Source organism: Tubulanus polymorphus, chromosome 3 (genome assembly GCF_964204645.1).
Source record: "Tubulanus polymorphus chromosome 3, tnTubPoly1.2, whole genome shotgun sequence".
Taxonomy (NCBI): domain Eukaryota; kingdom Metazoa; phylum Nemertea; class Palaeonemertea; order Tubulaniformes; family Tubulanidae; genus Tubulanus; species Tubulanus polymorphus.
Window position 1 is genome coordinate 373,187 of NC_134027.1, and position 26,304 is coordinate 399,490.

Consider the following 26,304-nt stretch of genomic DNA (forward strand, 5'->3'; position numbering starts at 1 on the left):
TAAATATAAATAGATTTGAATTAGCTGTGACTTAGTTTTGAATGGATATTTGGTAAATTTGCTGATGATATGTTGACTTGAATTACCCAGAACCGAGTTCAGTACTTAAGTTAAGAGAATGAATTATTTTATGCTGCTTTAGTTCGTGAAAATATATAAAATTAGTCACTTTTTAACGAGCGAACTTACAATTCAATATCAATTCTGTAAGTTTATTGCCCAATTTCAAACGTATTCGGCCGCCCGAAATGAGAAATGCTTGTGTTTTCATGATACGAATAAAGCAATATCACGAAACAGTGATAAATTATATCACGAGACAATGTGATAAGTAGTATTTGGTACGCACGTACGCCCACCGACATACTTGGTACTAAGTGATTGGGTTTTCCCCGTCACGCCACTGGTTACGGCGTAGAATTCTGCGCTGTAAGCTGTGTAGTAAGCTATTTTCTTCTTGAAAACGAAAGTCGGATGAATCCAAGAACAGACTGAAAGCGGTGGCGACAGAGTGAGAACGGAATATTATAAAGCAATCAACATTTTCACAACGGAACCCTCGATCCGAAAGACCCTGGGAACGTGGGTTCGATGTCTAATTTGATCGAGGAGAGATGTTGATGAGTGCTGTGACGACACGTCGAATACGCGGTATACTGCACAGTAACCTACATCTAGTCGAAAACGAAACTGAACCAGAGCACTTACCAAAAGGAGATCAGGATCCGGCGGAATGGGACGTTGAGGTTAGTACAGTGCAACGGGTGCCCTGATTAAACAACTGTTGAATTTATTAAACAATATGTGGTAGGGTCAGGTCAACTGAAAGATCACAATTGTGGGCCCACCGAATCTACCAATTTGTTACGGCAACTAATGTCTTCTTGCAGTGCCACCCTTTTCTATTTTGACAAAATTGGGCAAAAACGGGCTCAATATATTTTGAGGGTCTCACAAGAATAATCTAGTCTTGATTTTAATGTTTTACTTTAATTTGCAGGTAAAAAGAAATGTTTATCCTTATTTTGCAGGTAAAGAAATCAATCATTGATTATCTGTTAATCAATTATATCTAACCATTAATAGATAATTAGATTATTATATTCAATTGTTTTATAGAATGTTTAAGAGAAGTTTGCAAATGGTAATAGAAATATTGATACTATCACATGGATCTGCGTGAATTGTTGCTATTTGGTGTCATCCTGTTTTGGGTATCCTCACTTCATGGCTGGGTACTGTTTGGTAATGGCATTTATGGCATTGGTGTATTTGGCATGGTCCTGCTATGCATGGACCTGTTTGGTATGGATGACTTTTTGTTGATTCTATCTTTGTAGCATTGTGTTTGCCATGGCCTTACCAGTATTTGTGGTTTTTGTCCTATTGGTCTTAAGTTTAAGCTGTGACTATTCAACCTGTCCCTGGAGTCTGAACTCTAGTTTTGGTAAAACACCTTGGGCCAGTTGCATAGTCACAGCTTATACTTAGAACCAGTCTAAGACCAACTATAGCCAATCTAACAACATAAAACCAGTCTTAAGATTTAAGACTACTGTTGAAGTTAAGTCATGACTGTGCAACCAGCCCCTTGGGTCTAAACTCTGGTTTATAAGTGATTGTTCATTGGGAATTAATAAAGCTTTATATAACCATTAACATCTACTGATTAATCATTTCACTGTCAATGAATATTCAATAATTAATTCAATGTTTTTAATTGTTTTCAGGCTATACATCCAAACAAAGACAGCGCAGAGAGGAAATAGGTAACAGACGAGAGCAATTTGATATATTGACAGGCATCAAACTGGAAGAGCTTAAAGAAGTTACCAAACAAGAGCAACCAAAAGAGACAAAAGGCCTAGGTGCCAAACCAAAGCAGCTAAAAGAGAGTAAAGCTGCCAAACCTAAAAAGGCAAAAGGCGTAGGTGCCAAACCAAAGCAGCTAAAAGAAAGTGAAGCTGCCAAACCTAAAGAGGCAAAAGAGATTGAAGCTGCCAAACCAAAAAAGGCAAAAGGCGTAGGTGCCAAACCAAAGCAGCTAAAAGAAAGTGAAGCTGCCAAACCAAAGCAGCTAAAAGAAAGTGAAGCTGCCAAACCAAAGCAGCTAAAAGAAAGTGAAGCTGCCAAACCAAAAGAAGCAAAAGAGACTGAAGCTGCCAAACCCAAAGAGGCAAAAGAGATTGAAGCTGCCAAACCAAAAGAGGCAAAAGAGACTGAAGCTGCCAAACCTAAAGAGGCAAAAGAGATTGAATCTGCCAAACCAATAGAGGCTGAAGCTGCCAAACCTAAAGAGGCAAAAGAGACTGAAGCTGCCAAACTAAAAAAGGCAAAGGAGACTGAAGCTGCCAAACCAAAAGAGGCAAAAGAGACTGAAGCTGTCAAACCAAAAGAGGCAAAAGAGACTGAAGCTGCCAAACCTAAAGAGGCAAAAGAGATTGAATCTGCCAAACCAATAGAGGCTGAAGCTGCCAAACCTAAAGAGGCAAAAGAGACTGAAGCTGCCAAACTAAAAAAGGCAAAGGAGACTGAAGCTGCCAAACCAAAAGAGGCAAAAGAGACTGAAGCTGTCAAACCTCAAGAGGCAAAAGAGACTGAAGTTGTCAAACCAAAAGAAGCAAAAGAGACTGAAGCTGCCAAACCAAAAGAGACAAAGGAGATTGAAGCTGCCAAACCTAAAGAGGCAAAAGAGACTGAAGCTGCCAAACCTAAAGAGGCAAAAGAGACTAAGGCTGCCAAACCAAAAAAGGCAAAAGAGATTGAAGCTGTCAAACCAAAAAAGGCAAAAGAGACTAAGGCTGCCAAACCAAAAAAGGCAAAAGAGACTGAAGCTGCCAAACCAAAAGAATCTAAAGGTGTAGGTGCCAAACCAAAGCAGGCAATAAAGACAGATTCTACCAAACAAAAGAATTCTGAATATGTATCTACAAAAACGGGTACAGAAAATTAATATGTTACTCAAAGAGATCTCTATTTACACCACTGGATCATGAACTAGTTCTTTAGATTCGTTTCCAATTTGGGATCCTGTTTTACAGAAGTCTAATAGTTTGGAGACAATTTTAAAGTAACGTTAACCTTTTAATTTCAGTAGATCCAACCATCAGAAATCAAACATCATCTCTGATTCATCATCCACAGAGTTATTCAACTATTTCAACAATGGCTTCTTTCGCCCCAGGTATAAATCATCAAACCATTAGACTCTAGTCAATCATTTCCAAAGCAGTAGCTAACCGGAGTTTTGCTGATTGTCCCCTCCCCACTCTCTCAAATGCCCCCTTCTCCTCTCTCTCCCGCATGACTGCGTTCAATTATGAACTGGAGAAACCAGGCCCCAATGTGATTTTTGTTCCATATTTACATTTTCTATCTGTACAGTTTGGCCGTCAAGGTTGAGTTGTGAGGATGTCACTGTCTTGGATGATTTTGAGATCTCTCAAATTTTAAACGATGAAAAGACATGGCAAAATGTTCACAGAAAATCAAGACAACAGACAGTATCCGTTACCAATAGCAACAGACAATTTCTGCCTGCGCCGCTTGCGAATTATGAGTATCGTTTAGCGTGTGATGTCTGCTTTGTGAAACAGAAAGAAGGAAAAGGTGGCTGCGAGTTTAAGCCGGACCTGAAACATGTTTGTCAACAAAAATATCTCCTCGTAAGAAACAGAAATCAACAATCAACACGGACCTGGTTGAAAATACGACCGCGACCGACGAACATTCATGAGGTACGTTGTCTAATTATCCCACAAGGTGGCATCACCAGTCACAGTTAAGTTTTATTCGAATCTATTTAATTCATTGAGAAATTTTGGGAAAGATGTTGGAAAACTGACTTCGCACCTTTCGTGGTCGGTCCTCATACACGGTAGCATAATTAACCATATGGAAGTCTCAGTTCCCACTAGCGCCATCTAGTGAACCCTCAATTGCTGCAGTAGCATGGCCAGGTTCATTGCATTATATACAGGTTTAAGGCTTACATTTGATTTTCCCGTTTCTATTTTAGAGTGGGATCAATAAACCAATGTTGACCTGGCTTAACGAGTTTAAGGTTTGTTCTAATGAACTAGTCGTCTATGTGTAATCATTTCCTCTAATACATTCTATGTCTGTGATAAGTCTCTTCTATAGCTTCAGACCTAGGATGAAATAGAATCTTGTTGAGTTTTTTCTTAATGTTACTTTGCAGATTCTATTTTGTCAATTTTCCATTTTGAATCATGAAACATGGGGAAATTGCGCTTCATTTCCCATTATCATTGCTTATGTTGCAGTTTTTATCTAGGCACATGCCACAGCCTGCACAATTAATTGGATAAATCTAGTCATGAAATCATAGATCCAGTCACAAAGGTGTCAATTAGATTTGATTGTCGAGTGAAATTAGTCACTCCTTTTTAATGTTTTTAACGTTGAATTTTAAATGATCTGTCAAACCTGATCAAGAAATTTAGCTTTTAGATTTGATCCTCACTTCTTCATGTAAGATATATACATTGTATTGTCAACTGAATTCATTCATTGTTTATTTACAGACATTTAAAGGAATGTATATATTATGTCAACAAATCCAAGATGGCCGACCATGTTTGAAGGGTGATAATAACTGTAGATTCGCCCATTCGGTTGAAGAAATTACGTTCTGGGATAAGGATCGTGTTGGCACATTTAATATCAGTGAATTTATTTCTAGAAACAGACGAGTTAATGTCAACCAATATAACAACAGCAAGTATTATAGAAATCATTTTTATATATCTGATTGGTTGTCGGTCTTCCATGCGACCCAATTATTCTTTTACTGTCTGTCGTTCTGTGCATCTGTCTTTCAGCTACTTAGCTTGGTTAATGGTGGTTTGATCTTGATGAAACAATTTGGGGGTCTAGTTGTGCAGGGCAAAGAATGGGCCCAGTGCACATCTACTAGCAGTAGGCACTAATTACTTGCAGCGACATTACCTTAAAGATGACCTCATATCTCAGGAACGGGATCTAAATTCAAAAAGTTATCTTGACAAAATCTAGCTCACTGCCAAAATGCAATGGGAACTAACGAATGTTAAATTTGGAGTTTGAGTTTGAGCCTGAGACCCGTTCGCGTATGGTCTGTTTTATCATAATTGTTATCATGGCAATTTTATGATAGTTTCTCATTTGTAATTTACAGATTTCAATAAATCTCCGAGATCAACCGCTTCGTCGAGACCAGCTTTATTACCAACCCCAGTGACATCTACTTGGCCGTCAGTGACAAATACCAACTACAAAATCGACCAATCAGCAGACGGCTTTCCTTTGAGCGATTACGTTTGGAAACTGGTTTGTGAGATATGTTTTAAACCTGGACTGAAATTAGGAGAATGGAATTTACAGAATGTTAAACACAAATGTGGTGAATATTTACTCGCTGTGAGGAAACGAACTGATAATAGGTGGCAGCACGTTCGAGAACGCAATAATTTTTTCCAATTTCGGGGTAAATTCTCGTACTGTAATCATTACTGTAATGGATTCCCTTGTCAGATTCCTGAAGGAATCCCTGCCTGCCGATTCGTCCATAATGAACCAGAACGCGATCTATGGACTTTAGAGAGAGACACAGCAGGTACATTCTCAATAAGAGAATTTATATCTACCCACCGCACCAGCACGAGCAGCAGCAGCAGCAGCAGCGCTGACGTCAACCAAATTGAGATATTATTTGAGAACTATGGAGGAGAGTTGGGGTTTATTTGTTTATATTGTTATTACATGCATCAATTGGTTCATAAGTCTAACAGTAGTGATTTTTGTAACACGGAGATGCATGTTTGGTCGGAGAGTCGTATTCTATCACACCGCTCTGTCACTGGAGCAATCACGCTGATATTCCTGCAGCCCTCCGGATGGCGCCACGCGACACCATCATTCGAAATGTGTAACAAGATGCACCTGTGTGAGAAGCGTATCCTTGGCAATTGTGTCGATGCGCATAGTCTTATTGAACGTGATTTGTGGAAGTTGGCGCGAGATTTAAATTTGACGCATGATGAAATAATGACTCGTTGGAGGCAGTTACCCCTACGGGAAAAAATTCCAGAAGGAATGACAACTCCAGGAAGAATGACAACTCCTGGAGAAATGACAACTCCAGGAAGAGTAACAACTCCAGGAGGAATGACAACTCTAGGAAGAGTAACAACTCCAGGAGGAATGACAACTCCGGGAAGAGTAACAACTCCAGGAGGAATGACAACTCCAGGAAGAGTAACAGCTCCAGGAGTTCGATCTGTCAGTACGCCACAAAATGCTTGGTTGAAGAAATGTCCGTATCATGTTGTGTTTGTTTGTGAGATTTGTTTAAAGAACGGAATCTTTAACCAGAAACTTCCGAATTCTAATAAATGTCTCGGAGATCACGCGAATTTCGATATAAATAAAAAAGTGATATCGCTTCCGTCGAAGGTGATTATCAATCCGAAACCGAATATTTCAAACACGAGATTCCTTTTGTGCAACTTAATGAATAAAAAGATGAACTGTCAACGTGCGGGTGTTTGTTACTTCGCTCACAATGAGGACGAGAGGTTGATCTGGTCGTGGATGGCTGTTAATAAAATACAGACTTTAAAGCGATTGGTTGAACTAAGCGTCGAATCGTTTAAACCTCACGAGAAACAATCGACGGCGATTCCAAGGCAGACGTCATCGTCTGGCGTAGAGTCGAGATCTAACGTGTTTTACTGTCAGTACTGTACTGTTAGATGTAACAGCTCAACTCAATGGGAAATTCATTGTTCATCCGATACTCATATGTTTAATATAAATTCTGATAAAGAACGTCAGTGGAATTATCGTCAACCTCCGTGGGGTGTGTGGCAAGGTCGCTATAGACTCTGTATTCCGTAAGTATCTATTTAGCACTTTACAGTTCTAGGTTCTTAAATCTGTCCTTAGAGTCATATGAAACATTAGAAGTGAATGAAATATAAACCAACTGTGGAACTGAGTCAACTGTGGAACTCGGTCAACTGTGGAACTGAGTCAACTGTGGAACTGAGTCAACTGTGGAACTGAGTCAACTGTGGAATTGAGTTCTAAAATGAAAGTTTTCCAGTTCCAATTCTGAGTTTAAAATCAACTGTGGAACTCGGTCAATTGTGGAACTGAGTCAACTGTGGAACTGAGTCAACTGTGGAACTGAGTAATTGTTTTGTTCGTTGTTTAAATGAAATTTGAGAGAGTTTTTTATGAATTTATTTGCAGACATTACGCAAGAGAACAGTGTCGATATTCGAATGTAGGCGACATGTACAACAGTTGTAGATTCGCTCATACGCAAGACGAACTAGACGAATGGAAAGAACGATATAGGTGGCGCCAATTGAAGAAGCAGATGGCTATGAAGAGTGGATTGTACTCGTATATGGACACATTAACAGAGGAGTATGAACACGCAGAATCAGATATACTTGTCGTAAGTGCCAAATATATTTAGTTTATTTTACTGAACGACTCTGTTCAACTGTTTTAGGTTTAAATATGATTCGTTGCTGATCTTTCTTCCTTGTTTTTGTTGCAGATCACTGAAAATCTGCCCGATATAAACGTGACCGTTGACAGTGAACTGAGGGTGTTTAAACAGAAGAAATCTAATAAACATACTTGGTGTTTCCAGATCAAATGTTTGGTAAGTTGTGGTGTCAAGAGTAACCTATAATAGTTAAGAGAAACGTTATTATGTACTACTCTTGTTGTTTTGTAGAAAGATGTCAAGTTGGAGAAAGTTGCTCTTTTACAAAATAAAGATCGACTTCATTTCTCTCTTTCTGGACCAGATTTAGACCAAAATTCACAACTCGCTTCTGGTGAAAAATTTCAAGATGAAACAAACAAGGTGCGGAGAATATCATTAACTAATCAGAACCCAGTTCTACAGTTCTTAGTTCAGCTCCACAGAACTGGACCCAGCACCACAGTTCTGGATCCAGTTCCACAGTTCTGGATCCAGTTCCCCAGTTCAGGATCCAGTTCCACAGTTCTGGATCCAGTTCCCCAGTTCAGGATTCAGTTCCACAGTTCAGGAACCAGTTCCACAGTTCTGGACCCAGCACCACAGTTCTGGATCCAGTTCCACAGTTCTGGATCCAGTTCCGCAGTTCAGGATCCAGTTCCCCAGTTCAGGATTCAGTTCCACAGTTACTGGACTCAGTTCCACAGTTCTGAATCCAGTTCCACAGTTCTGGATCCAGTTCCACAGTTCAGGATCCAGTTCCACAGTTCTGGATCCAGTGCCCCAGTTCAGGATCCAGTTCCACAGTTCAGGATCCAGTTCCACAGTTCAGGATCCAGTTCCACAGTTCTGGATCCAGTTCCCCAGTTCTGGACCCAGCACCATAGTTCTGGATCCAGTTCCCCAGTTCAGGGTCCAGTTCCACAGTTCTGGATCCAGTTCTGCAGTTCTGGATCCAGGATCCACAGCTCTGGATCCACTCCACAGTTCAGCTGCATGCAGTTCCACAGTTTTGAATCCAATTCCACAGTTCTGTATCAGATCATTGTTGAAACTGCTGCTGTTATTTGGTTTTTAATTCCTGTTAGATTTTTTCAATAAATCAGATATTGATGATTTCAGGTTGAAGTAAAAGTGAAGTTTCAGGGTGGTATGTTCGGTTCATTCTCTCAATGGTTGATATTTGATTTCGGATCTCGTCCGGTTCTCGTACGTAAACTACAAGTTGAAGTCGGTTCCAGCGACGTTAATGAGAAAGTGAAGAAAGTCAGAGATAAATTGAAGTTTGAACGTTGGACTTCAGAGAATTGTGAAATCATTCGCTGTGGACAATGGTTTCAGAGCGTTGTTAATCAAACTGAGTTGAGACGTTACAAGGTACAGCTATAACTATTATCAGTCGTATCAGAGGTCAGTTTCAAAAGTTAGTTAAGGTTAAAACCAGTGGATAGTTGGCATAGTGACAATTAAAACTTCATTGTTACTTTGTTATTCATCCACCAGTTATCTTTATCCAACTTTTGAGCAACTGCAGCCTCTGAGCCTGTTTTCTATAGGGTTGAATCTGAACTGATAAACGAGTATACCAGAATTCTTTGCAATGAGGTTCCGCTAAAATTTGATGATTTTGGGACTCCTTGGTGGCCATCTTGATTCTAAACTGTTTGAATACTTTCAGCCTGCGACTGCAGTAGAAGCTGTCATCAATCAAGGAGTATTCACTGAAACTCTCAATCAACATAATTACGTTCACAAATTACATCAAATATTACAACTTGAGGAATTTACGAGACACGCCCTTATCTCAAGGTCAGTTCATTGTTTCGTTTATCTAAGGAAGTCACAACCAGATGGCGTAACTAACAGTCAGTTTTACGGTTCACTTTCTATGAAATCCAAATATTATGGAACAAGTCTCATTCGCACTGTCAGTGTTTGGTATAGTTTTCAATGATTATTGATTTCCTCAAAGAGAAGCAAAAATTTGTTTCGATTTTATTATGAGAAGAATTTGTTTTATTTTCAGTTTTAATGTGAAAGTGGAAGTTAAATTGTCATCTGAGATTGAAGAGGAAACTCATCTATATTCATATCATAATGAATTATTTGCTTGTATTCCGCTAGAAGAAGATCTTGTGCCTGATACTGATGCCGGTCACCTCATTCTTACTACAGTCAAGTGAGTTCAAATAGACAGTGATTTTCAGTAACGTTTCGTCACCTGGGGGCGCCCCTAAGGCATTCAGGCAATCCACTGTATTATATCAACATGTCCAATGGTAAATGACGGATAAATTTCCTTGCTGTTAAAGTTCAAAAAGTCCCCACAGTTGTGAGTTTGACTCAGAAAAGTGGAACCAGGTTCTATTGATGATAATATTAGTAATTTATTCACTTATATAGCGTAGAACTATCAACATAATTTGGCCGTGCTTTGCATTGTAAAAAAAAACAAATGATGCCAAATTAGAAAAATTTCTGGTAATTCAAATGATTGTCACGCTAAAGTAATTTCTATTTGTAGACATGTTCTGGTAGCTGTAGATGTAGATGGAATCCCGGATAAAGTCTACGAAGCGATGTTAGTCGAGAAAGAGAATTTCGGTTACAACGGAAAAGGTCGAGAATATATTTACATTTGTCTTTCACAACAATGTGTTGAACAATGCGGTTTAGTAGCTGGTGATAAGGTAAGCTATTTTCAAGTTTTGGAAGTACAGTTTTAGACTGATTGTATCTGTGGTTGATTTAGAAGTACAGTTTTAGACTGATTGTATCTGTGGTTGATTTAGAAGTACAGTTTTAGACTGATTGTATCTGTGGTTGATTTAGAAGTACAGTTTTAGACTGATTGTATCTGTGGTTGATTTAGAAGTACAGTTTTAGACTGATTGTATCTGTGGTTGATTTAGAAGTACAGTTTTAGACTGATTGTATCTGTGGTTGATTTAGAAGTACAGTTTTAGACTGATTGTATCTGTGGTTGATTTAGAAGTACAGTTTTAGACTGATTGTATCTGTGAAGTACAGTTTTAGACTGATTGTATCTGTGGTTGATTTAGAAGTACAGTTTTAGACTGATTGTATCTGTGGTTGATTTAGAAGTACAGTTTTAGACTGATTGTATCTGTGGTTGATTTAGAAGTACAGTTTTAGACTGATTGTATCTGTGGTTGATTTAGAAGTACAGTTTTAGACTGATTGTATCTGTGGTTGATTTAGAAGTACAGTTTTAGACTGATTGTATCTGTGGTTCATTTAGAAGTACAGTTTTAGACTGATTGTATCTGTGGTTGATTTTGAAGTACAGTTTTAGATTGATTGTTTCTGTGGTTGATTTTGAAGTACAGTTTTAGATTGATTGTTTCTGTGGTCTATTTAGAAGTACAGTTTTAGATTGATTGTTTGTGTATTACTTGTTTTTAAGGTTCATTTAGAAGTACAATTTCAAATGAATCGTCATCATTTGTGTTTGATGCATTACGCACTAGATCACCTTGCCGACACTGATGTTGTTTATCCGGATATTCGTAAGATAACTCCGTGCTGGACGGACGTTAAACAGTTTGAAATTGAGTACGCATCTTTAATTCCTTCAATAGTTTACATCATTTTGATCAAAGAATATCTGACGAAATTTTGCCTTCGTTTTGCAGAAAGTGCCATTTTTAGCAAAACTTTGAATAAAGTGGGCATTCAAAATTTTGAGTGTCTTATTGATATCTCTAGACCCTCCATTCAGGTTAAAATCTCCAGACCTTAGTGATATTTCCTGTGTAGAGCTCTGTTACATACGACAGTTGATTCAGAATTATGTTTAATTATTTCCAGTTCTATTGTGTTGAATAAAGATCAGATAGATGCAGTGGATCAGATGATTAATTTAAGAACGGGCTATACAGCCCCGCTGATAATCTACGGACCGTTCGGTACGGGCAAAACAGAAACTATCGCTCAGGGAGTAATGTTACTGCTGAAACAGCGACGCGACGTTCGAATTCTTATCAGTACTCATTCAAACAGGTAATCAATATACAACTCATTCAAACAGGTAATCAATATACAACTCATTCAAACAGGTAATCAATATACAACTCATTCAAACAGGTAATCAATATACAACTCATTCAAACAGGTAATCAATATACAACTCAATCAAACAGGTAATTTGGAATAAGAAATTAGAAATACTGCTCGGCTCAAAGACTACTGCAGTTATATGATGAACTTAGATTAAGTTAATTGAATTTCTTATACAAATTAGGACTCAAAAATGGAGATGAATTCAGTGACAGTGTGATCTTATGATATCGACTGACTCTTGTTTTTAATTACAGCGCTGCAGATCTCTATATACTGAAACATTTAAACAAATTCATTCAACAACAGAAAAAGACGATTAAAATTGGTCGTTTAATTCAACCAGCTCGAAGAGTTGAAACTGTGCATGATGATGTAAGATCAATAACAACTGATCAGGATCCAGTTCCACAGTTTAATTCTAATCAATAACTGTACAACTGGATTCTGTGTTTTCAAACTTATATTATTTTGCTGATATTAGTAGTAAAACTATCGAGCCAATATTTCAGTAAACCAGTCCGCCCTGGTCCACCCTAGTCCGCCCTGGTCCACCCTAGTCCGCCCTGGTCCACCCTAGTGCACCCTGGTCCACCCTAGTGCACCCTGGTCCACCCTAGTCCGCCCTGGTCCACCCTAGTGCACCCTGGTCCACCCTAGTCCGCCCTGGTCCACCCTAGTCCGCCCTGGTCCACCCTAGTGCACCCTGGTCCACCCTAGTCCGCCCTGGTCCACCCTAGTGCACCCTGGTCCACCCTAGTCCGCCCTGGTCCACCCTAGTGCACCCTGGTCCACCCTAGTGCACCCTGGTCCACCCTAGTCCGCCCTGGTCCACCCTAGTCCGCCCTGGTCCACCCTAGTGCACCCTGGTCCACCCTAGTCCGCCCTGGTCCACCCTAGTGCACCCTAGTCCGCCCTGGTCCACCCTAGTGCACCCTGGTCCACCCTAGTCCGCCCTGGTCCACCCTAGTGCACCCTGGTCCACCCTAGTCTGCCCTGGTCCACCCTAGTCCGCCCTGGTCCACCCTAGTGCACCCTGGTCCACCCTAGTGCACCCTGGTCCACCCTAGTGCACCCTGGTCCACCCTAGTCCACCCTGGTCCACCCTAGTCTACCCTAGTCCGCCCTGGTCCACCCTAGTGCACCCTGGTCCACCCTAGTGCACCCTGGTCCACCCTAGTCCGCCCTGGTCCACCCTAGTCCGCCCTGGTCCACCCTAGTGCACCCTGGTCCACCCTAGTGCACCCTGGTCCACCCTAGTCCGCCCTGGTCCACCCTAGTGCACCCTGGTCCACCCTAGTCCGCCCTGGTCCACCCTAGTGCACCCTGGTCCACCCTAGTGCACCCTGGTCCACCCTAGTGCACCCTGGTCCACCCTAGTCCGCCCTGGTCCACCATAGTCCGCCCTGGTCCACCCTAGTGCACCCTGGTCCACCCTAGTGCACCCTGGTCCACCCTAGTGCACCCTGGTCCACCCTAGTGCACCCTGGTCCACCCTAGTCCGCCCTGGTCCACCCTAGTGCACCCTGGTCCACCCTAGTCCGCCCTGGTCCACCCTAGTGCACCCTGGTCCACCCTAGTGCACCCTGGTCCACCCTAGTGCACCCTGGTCCACCCTAGTCCGCCCTGGTCCACCCTAGTGCACCCTGGTCCACCCTAGTCCACCCTAGTCCGCCCTGGTCCACCCTAGTGCACCCTGGTCCACCCTAGTGCACCCTGGTCCACCCTGGTCCACCCTAGTGCACCCTGGTCCACCCTAGTCCGCCCTGGTCCACCCTAGTGCACCCTGGTCCACCCTAGTCCGCCCTGGTCCACCCTAGTGCACCCTAGTCCGCCCTGGTCCACCCTAGTGCACCCTGGTCCACCCTAGTCCGCCCTGGTCCACCCTAGTGCACCCTGGTCCACCCTAGTCTGCCCTGGTCCACCCTAGTCCGCCCTGGTCCACCCTAGTGCACCCTGGTCCACCCTAGTGCACCCTGGTCCACCCTAGTGCACCCTGGTCCACCCTAGTCCACCCTGGTCCACCTTAGTCCACCCTAGTCCGCCCTGGTCCACCCTGGTCCACCCTAGTCCGCCATGGTTTGTAAAAAACGTTGTATATATTTTGGTTGTAGGTTTCATATTATTGTTTTCTGAGTTGCGATCGACGTAATTTCATTCTTCCGACGAAACAACAATTACTCGAATGTCAAGTCGTCATAGCGACGATGAGTATGGCGCCGTATCTGATCAGTCAGGAAATGCGCGGGTGTTTTACTCACATCCTATTGGACGAGGCGGCTCAGGCGATGGAGTGCGAGACAATAATGCCTCTCGTTCTAGCAACGGATAAAACTTGCACGGTCGTCGCCGGTGATTATATGCAAATGAGTCCGAAGATCTATAGCGACGAAGCGCGGCAACAAGATTTCGACCAATCACTGCTCGAACGTCTTTATAAACATTACGATTTTAACGCTCGGCAACTCGACAGAAAAAACGCGTCACGTTTAAAGATCCTGTTGACGTTTAATTACCGAACGAGGATGGAAATATTACGTTTCATATCGGCGGTATTCTACGGTGGACCGCACCAACTGATCGCCTGTAGCAACGATAATACAACAATTGAGCACGCTGCGATGGTTTTCTATACGACTCGAGGTCGTGAGATACAGCAGACGGATAGTACATCGTTTTATAACACAGCTGAGATCGACGAGGTCGTCACGAGAGTTGAGGAGTTATACGAACGCTGGCCGGTAACCGCGTGGGGCGAGAAACGAGCGGAAACAATCGCAGTCGTTACTCCGTATCACGATCAGGTTCAGAGAATACGTAGAGCTTTACGTCGCAGTAAACATAAACAACTGAAATTAGTTACAGTCGAAACAGTTCAAAATGTACAAGGTAAAAAATATAATCAGAATTCAAATTAAAAACCAGTAGAAATATTCGACTCACAGCTCCTCGAGCCATGACTCTACAATTAATCTTCAACATCTTCAAATAGTCATAAAAACCGGATTTAGAATCTTCTTATGTCACATGACTGCTTAGGTTTATGTTATGCAGTCAATAAATGGGGTGGCTCCGGAAGGGTGTCGTGATGTAAACCCTTATCAATAAATGGGTGGCTCCGGATGAGCATCGTGATGTAAACCATGTTTTTCTGTTCGTTTTAGGTAAAGAATTCCGTGCTGTGTTTATAAGCACAGTTCGAACCCGGCATCTGATAGAATCGTTGTCAACGGATACGACTGACGCTGGAAATTACGGTTTCCTAAGCGACCAGAAACTGTTGAACACAGCGTTGACTCGAGCGGAGAGTTTAGTCGCGGTTGTCGGTGACCCGGTTGCTCTGTGCGCTATCGGTGACTGTATGACTGTGTGGAGAACCTTCCTGAAACACTGCAGTAATCTGAATAGTATCGTCCCTAAAGATGTAACATTCATCGGTGTTAAAACAGATGTATTGAATCTGTTAAACTCACAGCATTTCATGTCTAATCGTGATTCTGATGAGACTGCTACCGCTGCTGCTGTTACTGCTACTGCTGCTGCTGCTGTTACTGCTGCTACTACTGCTGCTGTGATAAAGCCATTCACAAATCAAGTGAGTTTAACTAGAAAACAGTCGTTTATTAACAGAAAAGCTTTTGGGCCTTTATTCTTCTAGCTTTACTAATACCGGTTGGTCTGTCGTCGACCGCGCCAACATCCCGCGCAAGTTCCGAGCATCATAAAATGCTCGTCGCGCAATATCCGCACAAACAATGTAATTTATACCTGGGGGGTGAGGGATACTTTATGTCCTAGTCAGTAACTGAACATAGAATTTTAATCAGTTTTGTGATCAGATACTTCATTTGTATATATCTGAATACATCAAACACATAATCTGTATCTGATTATAAAACCTTAAAGCAACAATTGTGATAGATTTGTTGTGGATCATTGAAATGTTGTTTATTCCTGGTTTTGTAGGAGGTATCCGTTGAAATCAGTGCCAGTAATGATATCATTGATGTTAACTATCAAGAGGAAGAGATTGTTCTCAATGCTGATGAAATTATAGCTGAATTAGCGCGAGATGTCATTAAACGGTAAGAATTGAAATCTTACGGTAGAACCCTCCAGTACAATGACTGTTTAGTGATCAAACACATGCTGAAAGTGACAGCTGTGATGATCATTACGTTTATCACTTAGATTTAGTCAATTCAATTAGAAATACAAATTAGGACTTGAAAGTAATGACGACTTCAGTGTCATGTGACTGTAATGCCCACGGGCTGCGCAGTTGCTCAAAAGTTGAGTTAACTGTTGGACAAACACCATGGTTACAATGCAATTTCTATGTCACTATAACTGTAACCAACTGTTGAACAACTGCCGTCCATCGGTTACTGACATCAGTCATGACTCAAGTCAATAGTTTAATCTTAAGACTGGTTTAAGTTGTGAGATGAATGAAGATCATGGTCTCTGATGAGACTGGTCTTAGATTTACTGTGCAGCTGATCATGTACCGCGTGCTGAACTGTTGTACTGAGCTCTAGTTATTCTATAATGATCTTATTCCACTCTTTCTCTAGGAATGAAATGGAAAGTGTAGATAGTGGAATCTCTCAGGAATCGATCCACATTAGAGAATTCTGCGATCACGCGATCATTAAATACTGGTCTAAAGGGAATTATTTCGCCAAGAAATTGAATTCAGATGGTTTCGAGTCCGATGAGAGTTCCGATGAAGATGTGACGGTGGCGCCATCTGTTTTATGTTTACAGCGTCTGCTGCGTCTGAATCCGAACAAATACATCAAATCCGTTCTAACAATCGACCATCGTTCGACCGGTTGTATCTACGCCGAGCCGGTTACCGATGGCGACGCGTCTGCTCGGATTATAATAACGTCTCGTTTGAGATGCGGTGAAGGTTTTAACGGAGATGTCGCGGTAGTCGAGTTAATAAACGACGATACCGCAACAGACCCGTTCGATTATCGTCACGGTAACGAGCCGATTAATCGTCACGGTTACGTAGTCGGTATTTTGAAGCGATCAATCGATCCGACTAATCGAAGGTTTGTTTGTTCCGTTGAACCGGGGAATTCCGGTTTAATGGTTCCGATTAATTCCGGAATTCCCAAAATTTATAACTTAGAAACGAAACATCGAGCGACGCATTCGAAGAGAGGTTTCGTAACGGTCTATAGAGTAACCGACGATCGCAGATTTGAATTCGATCATTACGAGTCGATCAGCGCCACCTGCGAGCAAGATCACAAACTATTCATCGTACAGTATTTGAAATGGGATAAATTACTGCATTCTCCGCTTGGAGTTGTAACGAGAGTGTTCCTCCAACCCGGAGCAACAATCGACCGAGGAATTCAAATACTCTCCGTAGAACACGATATTAAACAGAAATTCACGCAGGAAGTGGAATCCAAAATACAGCAACAATATCCGGTCGGATTCTTCTTATCCGTAACCGCTAGAGACGACCTTCGCGACCTCCTCGTATTCACTATCACCGCGGCAACGCGTGAAGATATAGACAATGGGTTCAGTGTTGAGTCATTAGCAGACGGAGGATTCCGTATCGGAGTTCACGTTTCAGATGTCTCCGAGTTCATCTCGGCGGATACCGTCGTCGACCGCGAGGCTCGTAAACGATCGGTATCCAAGTATCCGATCGGTCAGGACCCTGTTTTACTGTTACCCGAGAGACTCGCTATTGATTTATGTAGTTTGAAGCCGTCGTTCGATCGTTTAGCTATATCGGTCGTCATGACGATCGACGAAGCGGGTGAGATTGTTAACTGTGAATTTAAACGTTCGATTGTTATATCACGTTTTAAATTCTCATTCGCCGAGGCTCAACTCATTCTAAAAAACGGCTGCCATTCCGGAAATGACGCCGAAGTCCGCGACGCCATGATGACTTTACACCGCCTTACGCAACAATGGCGTAACGATCGCCTAGGTAACGCTCGTTTATACGATACGCTAAGTGAACTCGACGATGCCACGCACCACGCCAAACGACTTGTTGAGGAATTACAGATAAAAGTAAATTATCAAATAGCTAAATATCTGCTAAATAAACTACCGCAGCTGACACCCCTGGTAACTCAGGCCGCACCGGACTCACAGAAACTCATCACCTGGAAACAACAACACTGGCTCGATGCATTAAATACAGTCGCTATGACGCACGCATTCCTACCACCCGGCTGGATCTGTGATTGCACCGATAGTTGTGATTGTATCCTGGCTGAGATCGGCGACGAAAGCGCCATCTATGGAGAAATGATAAATTTACGAGCAGAGGTTTGGACATCAATTGAAACAGCAGGTAAAATAACCAATGTGAGGGTTAATGGAGGGTTGCGGGAGAAGGATGAGGGGAGGGTGCCGCTGGAAGATTGAATTATAAATGAATTATAAATGAATTTCTGTATTATTTATAGATGAATTGGAGACTATAGTAAAGTTAGTCGTTAGTCCTGAGGTTCACCCTCATCTAGCGATCGCTCTACAGAAACTCATCAACATACAGAAACCGATCGAGTATTGTTGTTCCGGAGATAGCAACTATCACCGATATCATCTACTGAATTTGAGTCCATTTACGTGTTTTACCTCTCCGTTACATCGATTCGTCGATATCGTAGTTCAACGTCTGCTGAAATCGGTGATCACCCGGCAACCGATTGAATATACTCGGTCGGATATCCGTATGATCTGCGATGAATTGACAGTCGCTGAACGTAAAGCTAAAACGTAAGTGATCAAATAATGAACATCACGGAGCAGCAACTTCTGAATCAGCAGCAGATCATTGAATCTTTTATCTTCTGAATCTAGAGACAAATTTAACCAATATCTGTCACATAGCGCCATCTGGTGTGTATCACCAGTACCTGATTGCAGTATTTATATCTATTTCAGTTTTATCGATGCTACTCTGTCTCTTCACGTAGCGCCATCTGGTGTGTATCACCAGTACCTGATTGCAGTATTTATATCTATTTCAGTTTTATCGATGCTACTCTCTCTCTTCACGTAGCGCCATCTGGTGTGTATCACCAGTACCTGATTGCAGTATTTATATCTATTTCAGTTTTATCGATGCTACTCTGTCTCTTCACGTAGCGCCATCTGGTGTATATCACCAGTACCTGATTGCAGTATTTATATCTATTTCAGTTTTATCGATGCTACTCTGTCTCTTCACGTAGCGCCATCTGGTGTGTATCACCAGTACCTGATTGCAGTATTTATATCTATTTCAGTTTTATCGATGCTACTCCGTCTCTTCACGCAGCACCATCTGGTGTGTATCACCAGTACCTGATTGCAGTATTTATATCTATTTCAGTTTTATCGATGCTACTCTCTCTCTTCACGTAGCGCCATCTGGTGTGTATCACCAGTACCTGATTGCAGTATTTATATCTATTTCAGTTTTATCGATGCTACTCTCTCTCTTCACGTAGCGCCATCTGGTGTGTATCACCAGTACCTGATTGCAGTATTTATATCTATTTCAGTTTTATCGATGCTACTCTGTCTCTTCACGCAGCGCCATCTGGTGTGTATCACCAGTACCTGATTGCAGTATTTATATCTATTTCAGTTTTATCGATGCTACTCTCTCTCTTCACGTAGCGCCATCTGGTGTATATCACCAGTACCTGATTGCAGTATTTATATCTATTTCAGTTTTATCGATGCTACTCTCTCTCTTCACATAGCGCCATCTGGTGTGTATCACCAGTACCTGATTGCAGTATTTATATCTATTTCAGTTTTATCGATGCTACTCTGTCTCTTCACGTAGCGCCATCTGGTGTATATCACCAGTACCTGATTGCAGTATTTATATCTATTTCAGTTTTATCGATGCTACTCTCTCTTCACGTAGCGCCATCTGGTGTGTATCACCAGTACCTGATTGCAGTATTTATATCTATTTCAGTTTTATCGATGCTACTCTGTCTCTTCACGTAGCGCCATCTGGTGTGTATCACCAGTACCTGATTGCAGTATTTATATCTATTTCAGTTTTATCGATGCTACTCTGTCTCTTCACGTAGCGCCATCTGGTGTGTATCACCAGTACCTGATTGCAGTATTTATATCTATTTCAGTTTTATCGATGCTACTCTCTCTCTTCACGTAGCGCCATCTGGTGTGTATCACCAGTACCTGATTGCAGTATTTATATCTATTTCAGTTTTATCGATGCTACTCTCTCTCTTCACGTAGCGCCATCTGGTGTGTATCACCAGTACCTGATTGCAGTATTTATATCTATTTCAGTTTTATCGATGCTACTCTGTCTCTTCACGCAGCGCCATCTGGTGTGTATCACCAGTACCTGATTGCAGTATTTATATCTATTTCAGTTTTATCGATGCTACTCTGTCTCTTCACGTAGCGCCATCTGGTGTATATCACCAGTACCTGATTGCAGTATTTATATCTATTTCAGTTTTATCGATGCTACTCTCTCTTCACGTAGCGCCATCTGGTGTGTATCACCAGTACCTGATTGCAGTATTTATATCTATTTCAGTTTTATCGATGCTACTCTCTCTCTTCACGTAGCGCCATCTGGTGTGTATCACCAGTACCTGATTGCAGTATTTATATCTATTTCAGTTTTATCGATGCTACTCTGTCTCTTCACGTCGCGTCTGCTCTCAAATCGCGTCCGATCGTTTATTTACCGGTTATTAATGCTGTTTCCTCGGAGACCATCTCGCTGATGTTTCCCACTCTCCCTAGTAACATTGATTACCCGGAATCGGTATCTACGATTCATCTGAATCTGTGCGATTCACCGGTGCACGATTCGGTGAGATCCGGCGTGAATCTACGCTGGGAGAAACGTATCTACGATTTAAATCCTGATCCGGGATTATTAGATCATCTCGCTCGTCGTCATGACGATGTTTTATCGTTAAATCCGAACCGATTCGCGGTTCAGATTCCGGCGGAATCGTGGCAGAGTTTACTGCATTCAGTAATAGGTGGCAACACCGACGCGATCTGCTCCGAAATGGGACTGCTCCGGTCGGAGGTCAGTGATTTACCCGGAATCGATCGGTACGTTCCTGATGTCATCGTCGGCATGGTAACCGATAACAATACGCGGACGAAACGACGATATTACAGTCAGTTTGAAATGACGTTACAACCGGGTCATGTGACACACGTTCAGATATCGACACATGTCGTTAATGCGATGTTAAAACCAACCGTTCAACTGATATATATAACTGATAGATTGAGTTTATGCATTGAACACATGTGTGAACCGTTGAGATGTTTCCTGCATTCTACCCCCGTTCCGAGTCAAACTGTCAAAATATCATCGAACATACGCGAATATATCGACGCGTGGCTCCCTCTGCTGGAGATGGAAGGTATTTATAGATGCGTACGTGCAGGAGCGCCATCTATAACAATTCATAATGTATCAATAGCACATGCAGCAGCAGGTGCAGTAGCGGTCGAGCCGGGGACGGTCGGGCCGGGGACGGTCGGGCCAGGGGCTGAGAACAGAGGCAAACACATCGGTTAGTAACAGTTTAAACCGTTTCTATCTGTTTACGTCGTTGCTATGGTATTTATTTTTTTTAAAAATATTTTTATGTTCAGGGATTTTCGCGATTGATCAAGGTTTTTGTGCTGAAAGAAATATCAGTTTTTCGCCGTCGATAAACTATTTCTGTATCAAATATCCCGGTAAGTTTAACAAGTCTACTGCACCTCTTCAGGGGAGATGAGAGTTGAGATGAGGTGGTCGTGCACCACTTCAGGGGAGATGAGAGTTGAGATGAGGTGGTCGTGCACCACTTCAGGGGAGATGAGAGTTGAGATGAGGTGGTCGTGCACCACTTCAGGGGAGATGAGAGTTGAGATGAGGTGGTCGTGCACCACTTCAGGGGAGATGAGAGTTGAGATGAGGTGGTCGTGCACCACTTCAGGGTAGATGAGAGTTGAGATGAGGTGGTCGTGCACCACTTCAGGGGAGATGAGAGTTGAGATGAGGTGGTCCTTCACTAGAGTTGTTTGTTTCTGGCTGCTTTAATTCATTAATCTGTTGTTTGTTCAAGGTTTAGAAGTTGACTCTGGAAATTTGGATCCAGCTTGCTTTATTGATCCGAAGTCTGAAGGACTGACGACTTACGTGACTCACGCCATTTCAACAGAAATTCTACAAACGGACGCACAATTCATAGTAGCGTTAGATTTTATTGAGACAGATAGTGGTAGAATACCACCACAGTTACTGATACCACACTCTAACATCCCATGCACTATCGAGATGTTTACAGTCCATCAATCAGACTCAATGATTCAACAATTCATCAGAGAACTCAGCGACGCTTCGGACTTCGTTAAGAATATCGTTCTCGGAAAGAAACAATCGCGTAATGGTGAATATAGAATCAATCATACCGATTTACGTCTGTTGTATTCAGGGGCTTTACACCGGACTATAACACCTGAATCATAACCAAAAACATGAAAATACTCACAAAATGAAAATCATTTAAAATTAAACTACCGTACTATCTTTGATGTCACCCTCTTAATTATTGTGAAAACTTTATTTCAAAATGATAATACACTGAAGTAGATTTAGAGATGTTGTATAAGTTTTGTTTTGTTCTAGTTGAGAAGTTAAGTTGTGCGCAGATCAATGTTCCAGGATTATCGATACCGAATCAGAGTCAAGCTAAAGCTTACCGCGCCGCACTACAACATCCGTTTACTGTTATTCAAGGACCTGCTGGCTCCGGTATTAAACCAGCGAAAAACGATCTTCGGTTTAGTAAAGATTCAAAATTTGAAATGTAACATGTTTAATTGTTGTAGGTAAAACGGAGACAGCAGTACGGATTATAACAGGATTTGTGTTACACAATCGAACGTCTGCCTTACAGCGCGGTGACAAACTAAAAGTCGTCTGCTGCTGTCCAACTGAATCATCCGCTGATTGTGTCGCAGGTAATCAAGTTGTAAATGTCTGTGTGGAGTAAATGTTGATTGTTCCTTGAAAATTGTTTCTACGAAAATGAATGTCATTCATTTATGGTTCAAATGATTGAAATTGTTACAAAAATCACTAAATTACGATAGAAATATTTGTAACTTATCGTATATTTTGTAGATGTATTGAAACTGGTGAACGTCTGCAGCCCTCCACTCGATATAACACGTGTTTACAGTCAGTCTCATGAAGAGTTTCTATTCTGTTTACCTGATTCTACTTTACCTCCATCAGCTCAATATTCTAATCATCTAAAGGTTTGTTAATTACTGCATCTTACTGTCTCAACGCTAAGATTATCACTTGTCAGAAAGGCCACATCAACTTCTTGATATGTTTTTGCGCTGATAAAAATGTGTTCATCTTTATTGTGTTAGGTTAAAGACCGACACAAGGAAATTGCACTTCATCACAAGATCAGAAGAGAACATCAAGGGTTAGACAATCACCAGGGGTCGGAGCGACTGAGTCTAATGGAGGATATGAAAAAAGAGATTATTAATTGTGAGATTTTATTGTGTACTTGTCGCACGTTCATGAGAAATATGATTCAATCAGCTCTAAACAAGTGTCAAGTTACTCAGGTATGTTGAACTCGTAATAAACTCTCGATTTGGACATAGTGCTATACATGTACATAATGATATAAATAGTACTGTATATATTGGGTGTACATAATGATGAACGTAACTTGTAGAGTGATAAAATTATGTCACAAAAAATACAATAAGAGAATTTTTATCAACCAACTAAATTAGATTTGTGGCATTGCTAAAATTGGTTGAGATTATTCTCAAATTCATAGAATTCAAATGATGTTTGATTGTTATTTCTCTAGCTGGTAATAGATGATAATAATATGATAAGTGAACCGGAATCTATCGCTGTGATATCGGCGTCAAAATGTCAGCAGATAATTCTGCTAGGTGATTCGCTACAGCTACAGCCGTTTGTGATCAGCGATGAAGCTCGATCTCTCGGTCTCAACAAATCTTTATTCTCTAGATATGAAAATAAAGCAATACGTTTAGAATCGCAGTATAGGATGGTGAGTATTCTGCCGACCTGTAAACCCACATGAATTCATGAGTAAAGAATCATGTGAATCTAGCCTCTCTGTAAGATAAGGGTAGATAGCTGAATAAGGTTTTTAGAGGGTCTGTTTTAGATGCATACTTTGTAGTGAATTCTGAGGCTTGGATGAATTTTAGACTTTAATAATACTATTCTATGTTTAATTTATAAAGCAGTGGAATCCCTATAGTTTATCTGTGCAGAAAATATTTAAAGTTTTTAGAAAAAGTTATGAATCAGTCTAAAAAATGATGTCATTTTTCAGCATGAAGGTTTAGCTAAATTACCGTCTAAATTGTGGTACGAGAACTCACTGAAATGTGGAATGGAATCGAAACAGAGGAAAGGATCACCAATTAATATTTGGCCGGCGGGTGACGAGAATCCGATCGTTTTCGCTCATGTTGTCGGAAATGAGGAATTCATTTTACTTCCATCAACGGCAGACGATGGAATGAAGAAATCTTACTTGAACCAGTTGGAAGTACTTTACGCTGTAAGTTGATTTAATGGGGAGAGATAAGGGATGAGGGGGGAAAAGGAGGGGCTAGAAGACTTATTTTACTAAGTTTCTCGATGTTTCAATTGGTTAGGGGGTTTAAAAGTCTGCTAAATCTTGCATCTCTACTTTATAAACAGCCTCAAGATTTGAGTTAAAATGACATGCTTTGCATCTGCACTTGTTGCTAATAGTTACCCGCTGTATTGTGATTATTTTATTGTAGGTTTCTATTGGAATTGAATTAATTTCTAAGCGGAGTATTTCAGCGGAGAGCGTCGCTATTCTTACGCCATATGAAGCACAATGCGTTGAACTTACCGAAGTCTGGAAACAAGAAACTAACGCAGAAATTCAAATTCAAACAATCAATGAAAGTCAAGGTATTGATCATGATATTGTTATAATCTCTAGGCAACAGTTTCATCTACTCAATAACAAATTTACCAGAAATCTTGTACCATAAAGTAAAAATGAGTAACCATGGTAATAACTGACAAATTTAGAATGTGTCATTGATATATGTATAAGAAGATCTGAAAGCTCCCTAGTTAGTTACCTAATTGTTGGTGGTAAGCTTTTTATAATCGGATGGGCTTGTGTGAAAGTATCTGATCGTGAAACTAAACCACAGACAGGTCACCGACTAAAAGCTCCCTAAGTCTTCCCTTAGTCGAGATACTTGCGTGTTTATAAGTAGGCGAGACCAAGCTTTCATCAATTTGTTTCACAGTAAATCAGATTTCATGTCATTTGATTTTCAGGGCATGAATGGAACTATGTGATTTTATCGACAGTTCGCTCGTGCCCTCGGAGTATGATCGAGAAACACCCGACTCCGACCTGGAGGAATCTACGTCTCGGATGTTTACATGATCCAAATTTAGTCAACGTAGCTCTTACTAGAGCTAAAAACGGTTTGATTATAATTGGTAAGTTTCTCAAGTTTCTGAATGTGTGATGTCATTTTGGTTCGCAGCAAACACAGTTAATTAGTGATTTACATGAGAGATCAGCTCAACGTACCGCAAGTCTCCAGCACCATCGAACCTAGACCCACAGTTGTGGATTTGACTCAGGATTGAAAATGAACTGATTTTGAATGAATTGACTCTTGTTGATTAAACTGAATCCTCTTTAGCTGCTCGGTCACTATTGTTATCTATTGAATGAATATGATTCTATTTTCAGGGAATCAATTTCTACTGAACTGTTGTGAACCGTGGAATCAACTTCTTACCAGTTACCGAGAAATGACAGCTGTTTTAAAAGCTGAAGATTTTATCAGTCAAATTCAAAATTCTAGATAACTGAAACTTTGTTCAATTAGTCTTCGTAAAAGTGATGTACAATTATGTGGACCATGACAATGATTATAAACTCATTCAAATTAAGGTTGAGTTAGTGGTTGAGTTATTTCAAATGAAAACTTGTATTGTAAAAAGGTACAGCTGTTGGGGGAGGCGTAATGGTTGGATCAGCTCTCCTTGTAGGGGGGGGTGTAATGGTTAGATCAGCTCTCCTTGTAGGGGGGGTGTAATGGTTAGATCAGCTCTCCTTGTAGGGGGGGGGTGTAATGGTTAGATCAGCTCTCCTTGTTGGGAGGGGGTGTAATGGTTAGATCAGCTCTCCTTGTAGGGGGGGGGGGGTGTAATGGTTAGATCAGCTCTCCTTGTAGGGAGCGTGTCTTCCTTGATGTAAACATCAGTAAAATGAACTGCATTGTCTAAACGTATATCCTACATTCCAGGATGAATATTGTCTCATGTTTTCCAAGCAATGATTATATATATATATATATAGTTTATAATCAAAAATGTTGCAAATAATGAATACTGTGTTTAATGCAGTAACTGCTGATCTGTAAATGAATGATTAATGAATACATTCCAGCCATTTTAATCTTATATTACATGTAGTAGACTAAAAATTGATTAATACTTCCATCTGTTGCTGATTATACACTAATTATTAGAAAGATACTTTCATAAAGATATTTTCGTTTAAACAGCTGATCGAACTGTTGACAAATCTGTCCATTCGATAATTGTGATGCTATTTAATTTTCATTAAAGGTTGTTAACTAGAATA

At 41.1% G+C, this 26,304-nt stretch overlaps 1 protein-coding gene across 3 annotated transcripts; it reads left to right on the forward strand.

The window, feature by feature from the left end:
- Positions 1–241: 241 nt before the first annotated feature.
- On the forward strand, positions 242–26,304 carry LOC141902778 (3'-5' exoribonuclease HELZ2-like). Of its 3 annotated transcripts, none has more exons than XM_074790666.1 (36): positions 242–746; positions 1,001–1,031; positions 1,120–1,305; positions 1,731–2,939; positions 3,095–3,184; positions 3,385–3,737; positions 4,019–4,063; positions 4,548–4,740; positions 5,180–6,896; positions 7,258–7,468; positions 7,574–7,681; positions 7,757–7,888; positions 8,627–8,881; positions 9,183–9,313; positions 9,531–9,683; positions 10,029–10,194; positions 10,932–11,080; positions 11,336–11,527; positions 11,842–11,959; positions 13,699–14,473; positions 14,749–15,179; positions 15,551–15,669; positions 16,162–17,927; positions 18,043–18,355; positions 20,240–21,159; positions 21,242–21,328; positions 21,700–22,023; positions 22,263–22,388; positions 22,466–22,597; positions 22,761–22,897; positions 23,018–23,224; positions 23,479–23,688; positions 23,980–24,210; positions 24,440–24,596; positions 24,978–25,145; positions 25,405–26,304. In XM_074790666.1, exons 3-36 carry the CDS (start codon positions 1,170–1,172, stop codon positions 25,521–25,523), a joined length of 11,580 nt encoding a protein of 3,859 aa, XP_074646767.1. In that variant the 5' UTR covers positions 242–746; positions 1,001–1,031; positions 1,120–1,169; the 3' UTR covers positions 25,524–26,304. The 3 variants fall into 3 exon arrangements, with proteins under 3 accessions (XP_074646767.1, XP_074646768.1, XP_074646769.1); XM_074790667.1 differs by having other exon boundaries at positions 3,098–3,184; XM_074790668.1 differs by lacking the exon at positions 4,019–4,063.

Coding starts and splice junctions, on each gene's coding strand:
- LOC141902778 (XM_074790666.1), top strand. CDS start 1,170: ATGGATCTGCGTGAATTGTTGCTATTTGGTGTCATCCTGTTTTGGGTA. Junction 3,185..3,384: donor AATGGCTTCTTTCGCCCCAG/GTATAAATCATC, acceptor CTATCTGTACAG/TTTGGCCGTCAAGGTTGAGT. Junction 11,960..13,698: donor TTGAAACTGTGCATGATGAT/GTAAGATCAATA, acceptor TTTTGGTTGTAG/GTTTCATATTATTGTTTTCT.